The sequence below is a fragment of the Diospyros lotus genome, chromosome 6 (assembly GCF_014633365.1).
Source record: "Diospyros lotus cultivar Yz01 chromosome 6, ASM1463336v1, whole genome shotgun sequence".
Lineage (NCBI taxonomy): Eukaryota > Viridiplantae > Streptophyta > Magnoliopsida > Ericales > Ebenaceae > Diospyros > Diospyros lotus.
Genome location: NC_068343.1, coordinates 36,593,902 through 36,602,859, shown reverse-complemented (window position 1 = coordinate 36,602,859; position 8,958 = coordinate 36,593,902). Strand labels below are relative to the sequence as shown.

The 8,958-nt window shown below is 37.4% G+C and overlaps 1 protein-coding gene across 1 annotated transcript in view; it reads right to left on the bottom strand.

Annotated features, from left to right (window-relative positions):
- Positions 1 to 3,218: 3,218 nt before the first annotated feature.
- The window catches only part of LOC127804852 (beta-galactosidase 10), an 86,171-nt gene continuing 80,431 nt past the window's right edge, over positions 3,219 to 8,958 (bottom strand). The window contains exons 16-19 of the mRNA XM_052341901.1: positions 6,390 to 6,500; positions 6,073 to 6,284; positions 5,043 to 5,376; positions 3,219 to 3,670 (exon numbers count right to left, since the gene is read on the bottom strand). Of these exons, the coding sequence (XP_052197861.1) occupies positions 3,560 to 3,670; positions 5,043 to 5,376; positions 6,073 to 6,284; positions 6,390 to 6,500 (768 nt within the window). The 3' untranslated portion in view covers positions 3,219 to 3,559. The remainder of the gene's footprint in view (positions 3,671 to 5,042; positions 5,377 to 6,072; positions 6,285 to 6,389; positions 6,501 to 8,958) is intronic.

Below are 8,958 nucleotides of genomic sequence, written 5' to 3'. Positions count from 1 at the left end.
TTTGTATTACTCACTTGATTACAAGGCTAATGTTACTCGACTAACAATAAAACTTCACTCGAGTACCAATTTTAGTTACTCGATTGCATTTAGGTCCAGAGACTTAGTCTAAGACCAATCTATCTTTACCTGATTAATACAAATATTCACTCGATTTATATAATACATTAGTCAATTGAAAAATTGAGCTTTACTCGAGTAAAAAGATGCTCAAATTATATAACTTTAGAGATACTCAATTATTCAGAAAAAACTCACTCGAGTGATAAAAAATCCTTACTTGATTTCAAAAGCACCATACTCAATTTAAGATAACAGAATTTCGTATAACATACTCGAGTATAAACTTATGATAGTCAATTAAACCAATTCATATACTCGATTGATTTTGAAAGATTGCTGAGTAATACTCGATTGATTATAAAAAGGCTTTCTCACACTTAGTTGATTTTCATAAAGATTTTCTCACAAACATTATAACATACTTGACTAATGTAAAAATACACTCGACTATTTTGAAGAGATATATGAGTATAAAGTTCTCCAATTTAAGAGAAAATTAAAATGTTTTAGAGATCATCAATAAACCAAATTTAAAATATTTTTTCAACAAATCAAAATACAAATTTCTTTACATGCATCTCATACGCAATAAATGAGGAAAGAAGAGGGAGAACAAAAAGTAAAAAGGAGTAGCTTGCTCCATACGTTTGCTTATTTTTCTCCTATCTCCTGATTTTAAAGAAGTAGAAGCTCAGCTCTTTTCTCTGTTGCTGTTCATCTTTTTCATCAATTCCATTGTTTTTCTCTTCTCCTCATTACCTTATTTTTGTTGACTTTCCCTTGTTTCTGTTGACCCAAAGGTCGTAAGACTACTGGTTTGTTCATCTGAAGAGAGTTAAGCATAGCTTGGGATCACTTTGATCTCACTTGTCTAGCACATGTTAGGAATAGCTGTGTATCACATATATACAATGCAACAACAACAAAAAAATTTAAAACTACCATTCCCATTCGTCAAATCTTCGATTGTTATATTCCCTGTGTAATTAAAACAACTAAGAACATAAATAATAAAGTTACCTCATTCGTAGATTTCATAGACCCTAAATCTCATCAAATCGAGCTACACAAATGCCTAGTCTCTAACGGTGATCCAAATAGAAACCAACAGCAAATCCCCAAGCTCAAACTCTTCAATCTTGAAGCAGATCTCCAATATTAAAGAATGCTAGTTTTTCGTTTGAAATTGAAAGCTTGAGAAATATTTTTGGTATAGAATCAATGTGGCTTCTCGTATCAAACCCTAGTAGAGGCATAATGGGATATTTATAAGCTTTAAGTTTAGGGTTAGGTTATAATCCTAGCCTAATTAGGATTTAACCATTTGACTACGAAACTTTCTGATATCACTGACTCAAATAGGATTATATGGGATTGCATAGATGCATAGGGGCAACCGTAAGGCAAGGGGCCCCCGCGCAAGGCCGGGGCACGTGGTTGCGAGGTAGGGGGGCCTTGTGCATAAGGTCATGCCACATAGTTGCTTCAGCGGCTACCTCAGGCCCCATCAGGTGGAGGTCACTCGAGGGTGGGGATTATTCAGGGGTGGCTGCTAATGGGGCTACCGTGAGGCAGGGGCCTGCATCCCATAAGGTCGTGCCATGTGGTTTTAAGGCAGCAGGTCCCTCAGCCACGTGGCCGCTGCCGCCCCCAAGTGCGTATTACTCGGGGTTGGTACCCGCACCATGCCCATGCTTGCTTGCTCATGCACCGCGTGTCCTGGCTCGCACCCAACCATGCAACAAGCTACTCGAGTAACTCCCCTTGGGAACCTCTCTCATGGAGACACCGTGAGACCCTCCAAGGGATCCACGAGTCGCTTATCTCTTCCGAAGACACTCGAAAAAGCCACGTGTGCCATCTTACCCCAGAGCCTCTCTTTCGGCCATGCGAGAAACCCTCATGAGAAGTTGCAAACCCCATAAGACTCGATCAAAACTGCATCTGAGATATCTGATGAGAATAACGGGTCACATGCCACCTGTTAGCCTTTTCTATTGCTATAAATAGGGGGGGTTCCCCCTCATTCAAGCACGCCAACTTTGACACTCATATTTTCTTTTCGTGCTAAAATACTCTATACTTTCAAGATGCTAACTTAGGCATCAGAGGATCTGCACGAGGACACTCACCTATACCCTTTAATCGATTTTCTTTCCAAACAAATAATCCATCCCTCAAAAAGAGGCCTTTATCAGAGATCCAATCAACCTAAAGAGAGCCATCCATTGCCTAGGAGTCATCTATCGCCCGACAAAGTTACCCATGTGCCATCCTATGACAGTCTCCCATATCATAAATTCATTGTTATAGTCAGGCGACAACACAAGCATTAGTATAATAACGTTTGAGTTGCACAACCATTTACAAGTAACAATTAAGATAATCTTGACCACAATTCAGTTCGAACCATGAACCAAGCCAAAATCATTCCTCTAAAAATCGAATTAAAAATTATCTTCTCAATTTTGATTTAAAAATCGAAACTAGAACCAAAGGTTTATGGTTCAGTTATGGTTCTTAAAAATAAAGAACTGAGATTGGAAAAAAATAAATAAATGCGCAATGGTAAACCTTTTGCCCATTGCAAACTACAATCTACAACTTGCACTCAAACATTTTCCTATTTTATCACAGTAAACAGTACTTTCAAAAATAATTTCGATAAATGTAAACTACGTGATCTTTGATTTCTTTACACATCAAAAGGATATGCAAGCAATTTGATTTATGTAAATTAATTACTTAATTTATATAAATTAAGTCTAAACCTTCTCTTTTTCTTCCTATTAAAAAATAAAAAAATTAAATATATAATATATTGTGTTTTCAGTTCAAATCAATTTGAATCAAAACTAAAATCGTTGGGAGCCAAAATTGAACCGTCTATAGACGGTTCGATTCCAATTCCACCTTTTATTGGAATTGGAATCATTGGTTTCGAAACTGTGGTCAGGCCTACTATTTGTTGTTACAATTTAAAAGCTGTTGAATGATAAATACGTCTAAGTGCAATGTTGTAGAATTACAATTATCTTTTCCCAAAAATGGGCAGGTAAACCACATGTACTAGCTTGTATAATGGTCTCTCCCTGCCATTCAATAACACTTATACTATGGCCAAAGCTAAATGATTTCACCATTCCACTCCTGGGGAACACAAAAACCAGCCAACCAAACAATATACTGAAACTTAGCTGCCATATCTTCGATTGGATTTTCACCAGAGTTGGAAAAAACATACTAAATTTATCCACTAGGTAAGTTATTTCTTGCACCTATTCTCTTATTTGGAAAGAAAATCAAATTTCAACAATGCAGGCAGCAGCAATTAGCTGTCTCTCAACTCTCAAGCTTATGGCACCGAAATTGACAAAAAGAGAAGCAACAGCAGTGTCAAGATATATATATTTAGTTCAGCGAACAAATTTCCATAAACATCTAAACAATTTAACCTTCTCAGCTTGATCGAATCTAAGGCGAATAAACTGGTAACTCAGCTGCAAACCACTTCAACTGCCAGCCTCTTAGGTGTTCCGGCACACAGTCCCTTGCTAAAACTCTCTTCTGTTAATTCGATTGTGCACTCGGTTTTATTTAAACAAACCTGAAATAGTGTTTAAGCATTGTAATTAGAGAGCTAGGACATTGTAAGTAGTTACAAACAATAGCATTCTGGCATCCAAAGAATCCTGACATTACGCCGATAGGGGGCTGAACTATTGACACACGCCTATTTCGAACCAGTAATTTGGACACGCAAGGTTTATGTACATATTGCAATGTGCACATAAACAGCTGACTACCCTGAAAAAAAAATTAAGGTATCTCCATTTTTTCATGTCTAATCATGTTCGAAAATAAGAGTATCTGCTTCAGATTGGAAGTAAAGGTGAGGATAGTGGAAACTACTTAGTAAAAATAAAGATAAAATACGATCTAGAATTTGACCATTCGATTAATTAAGTAGATTCTAATAGTTGCAACACATTAAACAGGACATAATACAGGTTATACTTTTGTATGGGTGAAGGAAGTAGCCAAGTCCAAGAATTGTTCAGTAATAGGAATAGAGTGAACTGCATAGTTCGTTGGTTTTTGTTCTGTTGCTTTCCTTTTCTATTTTTTTTTTTATTTTTTCTTTTCTTATCTTTCCACCCAGCCCAAATAAGGGTACAGGTTAAATTTTATCCCAGTCAAAGTTACCAAGAGCGTGGTCAGTTTTGGATCATGATACATTAGTATTCTAATTTTGTGATAGGGTGGGGGGAAGGCTTAATTGGTTCATCATTTTAGGTTGTACATTTTATAGTGTACTCAGGTTGAAATTAGTTGGATTGATCATTGAGACTTAGCTAGTTTGTTTCCAATCTTTTTCTATGTCGTTGTACAATTTATATATTAGACTATGAATTCAAACAAAATTTACAAAACAAAAACTACATTTATACAACTTATGCATTAAACAGTTAATTGACATTCTATACAGACTTTATGAAATTCATATTTCCTTTATAGGAACTAGTTCCAAGAGAAGTTACAAAAACAAAAACTAGATTTATAAAATAATAAAAACTATATAGCACAACACCTCAACTTAATATATCATTTTTCCTCTCCCTATAACGAAATAGAACACAAAAAGAAAGTGAGGTAGGAAAACTTTCCTTCTCTGATTTTCTTCAAAAATTATTCTGATTTTAAGTTTCTTCCCTAGTTTTTAATTGTAACTGAGTTCATACATGTCATAGGATCCTCATTGTCGATGATATGGATTGCATTCCTCATGATCCAGGGCCGCAAAAGAACCAGAATGCATGATTTGGATTGCAGTTCCCTTGGGGGGGGCGTTTTGAATATGATGACACATAAAGGCCACAAGAAAGAAAGATGATTGAACTTCGATCAAGCTAAATCAAAGAAACAACTAATTTAACAGGTAAAAAATAATATTGCGCAGCTTAGAGAGTCCCCCTTACCTTTTCAACCACTGAAGTTGAACTGGGGTCATGGCAGTCACCTGTGCTGTAGGATCCACAACTCCCTTTAGGAGTCCCAAGGCTAGCAAACTTGACAGTGGAAATGCGAGTATCTATTGGACACTTTAATTGAACAGCTGCATTGCTCTTGTAATCCCCAATTTCATCTTTTTGCAAAGATTCAGACCAGGAGGGGTACTCCTCTGAAACAAAAGCACAGATACCTGAGGTTTTTCGTTTTGACAATCTAATTTTAGTAGGATCTCCTCCCTTCTCCTCAAAGATCACAAGAATATTTCCAGATGGCTTGAACCAAGACCTTGGAACATGGTACCTGATCAATGCAGAAGTAATAAATTTCCATAACCGTAAAATTTTATCTATGCGCGTTGGCTTCTCTCATAAAATTCCATTGTTCTTAGGCATGATGTAAACCAGAGAGCTTCATGAGAATGAAAACTTAATTGTGGATAGAAGTAAAAGAAGCAAGTTCTAAGAATAAAAAAAAAAACAAAACTGAGTTGCCCATGGAACTTTGTGAAAATTGATGAAGTTTGCTGCTTTACAATACCCCCGCAACTCAAAATGCATGTATTTTAAACAGATATGGTTACAATCAATTTTATCTACAATGTGATGTCTAGGGTACTTTTTTGTATCCTAGGACCTGAGGAGATTCCTATTTTTTCTAGAATGAGTTCTCAACTATTTGAAACTCGGGGTAGCACATATGACAAATGATGTGAACTATATATAACTGGTAGCACGTATGACAACTGAGAGTAGATAAACATCAATTTATATGATAAATGAAGAGAACTCTATTAAATTTGCACATGAGCAACCTGTTTAAACAACTTAATCCTGAATGCATCACTAATGCAACGCAATTGGCACTTAAGATATTTAAAACTGTACAAGGATATCGAAGTTCTCCAATTTATCATTGCAGGTGATGGGTGTTGAAGAACATTGAAAAAGCAGGAAAAGAACACGAATAAGTTCTTCATTTGAATTCTCTTTGGCTTACCATCTCTGTGTTGGTTCTCCACATCCTGTGCTGCATTTGTTGGGGCTAAATTTACCTCTGTAATCACATTGTTGTACACATTCATCATCTTTAGAGCTTTTCCTAGGCCAGTACCTTCCAATTTCTTCTCCATTCAGCCAAGCTAGGCCTTTGCCCATATGAATCATATCAAGTCCAATAGGTTCATGTCCAGCTGGAGCATCCACAACAACCTGCCATGATTCAGGCAATGAATTTTCTTCCATGGAGACACACAGTTATTGTTGCAAATTTCACTTAAAATAAGTATACAGCATAGCTTAATTTCAGGCATTTACCTTGTACCATGTAAGAGGCTGTTCCTTTGGTGGTTCAGAAGTTGATATCCACTTTACACTGTTCAACCCATCAGCCTTATAGAGGCCTAGGTGTTCTCCTTCCAATCCAATCTGAAAAGTACAAAATGGAGAAAGAATAAGGATGCAAGATAGGAAGAAGCACCAGAGTAAGAACTGTTAGGTAACACCTGAAATTGATACCTGATTGAGATATCAGAATATCCTTGATAAAATCCAATCTGATTGTGGATAGGAGATAGGGATTGGTATAGTTTAGACCTAATCTTGTTAGGGTTATTGCCCATAAATAGGCAAATCCCAATTAGTTGCTGCTAATGGACCACATCAATAATTTGAGAGATGACACAGCCAGATTATTATGGTTATGTGTCCCAAGTGCGTGCCATGATTCGATAACTTTTCAGTCCCATAAATGGCACTTCTCTGAAATTTATTTTTAACCCAAAATCAATTCAAAACAGATTAAAATTCTCTTCACATTCTGAAGATACTCCAACTCAGCAGGACAGAAAATCAAAGCAACATCAGCAAATTGGAGATGAGAAATCACCAATCCATGAGACCCAATCTCCACCTCTTTTAATAACCCGCAGAATTAAGCCTGGCCAATTAAACTGTAAACTGTTTAGCCTCTCAGCTACCAAAAGAGCCCAGAGACAGGGAGAAGCACGAGGTAAGCCTGTACTTTTACACAAGGCATAACACAAGCCACAAAATACAAACACGCCTTTCTAGTCCTAGCATTTTACATGCTTTTCCACCTCTGGACTTTCAAGATCATGAGACGGTAATGGTGGTGTTATGATATAGAGGATCCTCAAGAGAGGCAACTGCAAAGCATAATTGCTTCACTACTCTGCTCACGTTTATCATTACTGAACAGATGCTAAGCAAATGACCGAGAAGGATGTTTAGAATGCCATGAACAAAGAAACACATATTTAATTTTTGGGATTCGATGATCTACAAAAGAGAGAAAGTTTTCCTCATATAAGGGAGGAGAAATGCCTGTCTGCCTGACCACGAGCATCACATGCTCAACAATATACAAAAACACATATTCCTAACAATAATGTTCAGACACTGCAGAGCATATTCATAACAATAATGATAAGCTACATCATGCATGATGTTTATAAACAAGCCTGGAACAATGATTGTGCTAATATTGTTTTAGGCCTCAGTCATGGAGTAGCAAGGTTGCATTTTGGGCTTGGAGAGTCTGAGTCATATGGGTCGGATGGACAACCCATTCTCTTCCACCATGGATCGAGATTTTCTTCTTCTAGGGTCTAGAATGGCAACGACATGCTTCCTTGGGTTTGGCTGCTAAATGGGCGATCAAAGGCCTGTTTATCTGTTGATAGGGTGGATGGATCTTTGTTAAGGTATTCCAATTGGGCTGCTTATATTTCTTGGGAGTATCGGATTGGGTATTGTTCCCATGAGACATCTTCACCTATTTGCGGTGGAATGATGCGTTTAATGACCGAAATGCGTCTCTAAAATTCCCATAGTTCTTGTGAGTATGTTTCCCAATCTACATGGAGATCGAATGGGAATAGTGCATACTCCTGAAATGTGGATGTGTATCTTGATGTTCATGTGGAGAGAACATTAGATACAAACCACTTTGTTCTTGTGAAAAAGAGGATTATGCACCATTTGTGAGGGGAAGTACGAATGCTATTGTCTCTGAGGGAGACACAAAGGAAGTATTGGTGTCGGTAGGAAATTGGATGAAACCATTCAAAGAACTGAACCGTTAATGAGCTGTCTGCACATGGAATTGGATGTCAATGGTATGTTGATCTAACAGGTACCATAGAAACCATAGGAGCTCCAGAGGGAACGCCATATGCAGAAGCCATGAGAACAAAGTGTAGAATGGGTATTCTAGGTGGACGCCTAATCCTTCTAGCATATGTGAGCCGTGATATAGGATGGTTTGGAATTGATAATGCAACATTAATTTGCAGATCTTTGTAGGTGAATTGAAAACAGTTGGCCATTCCAGTGGTTGTGCTGACATTGGGTTTACTATGGTAACAATAGGCAAAGGGAGAGGGAGAAAAGGCAAGACTGGGGAAAGTGGTCTGGATAGGAAGTTTGCCAATCAATTCCTTTTGCGCAAGATGTGCTTGACTTTAAATGAGTATTTGGAAAACCATTCCTACCATCTTAAAAGAATACTGGGAGAAAGATCTTTTTGTTTGAATTTTAGCATTTTTGGGAAGGCCGACATGTCTATCTAGATTTGGAATTCATGGCCAATTAGATATACCTGGAATTTTTCAATGCCTCATTAGACTACAAGGATTTCTTTGAAAGTGGAGTGGTAATGGAGTTCTCTCTCTTTGAAGGCACCACTCTTGTATCCACAAATACAAGTCTTTCCATCCTTCTCCTCTAAGAGGATTACTGCCCAATGATGAACACTAGCATCTGTTTGGAAAATTCTAGTTCCATTGGATGGAATCTGGAGTGGTGGCAGATTTGGAATGACTTCTTTGAGTTTTTGTATTGCTTTGGTTTGGATGCTAGACCA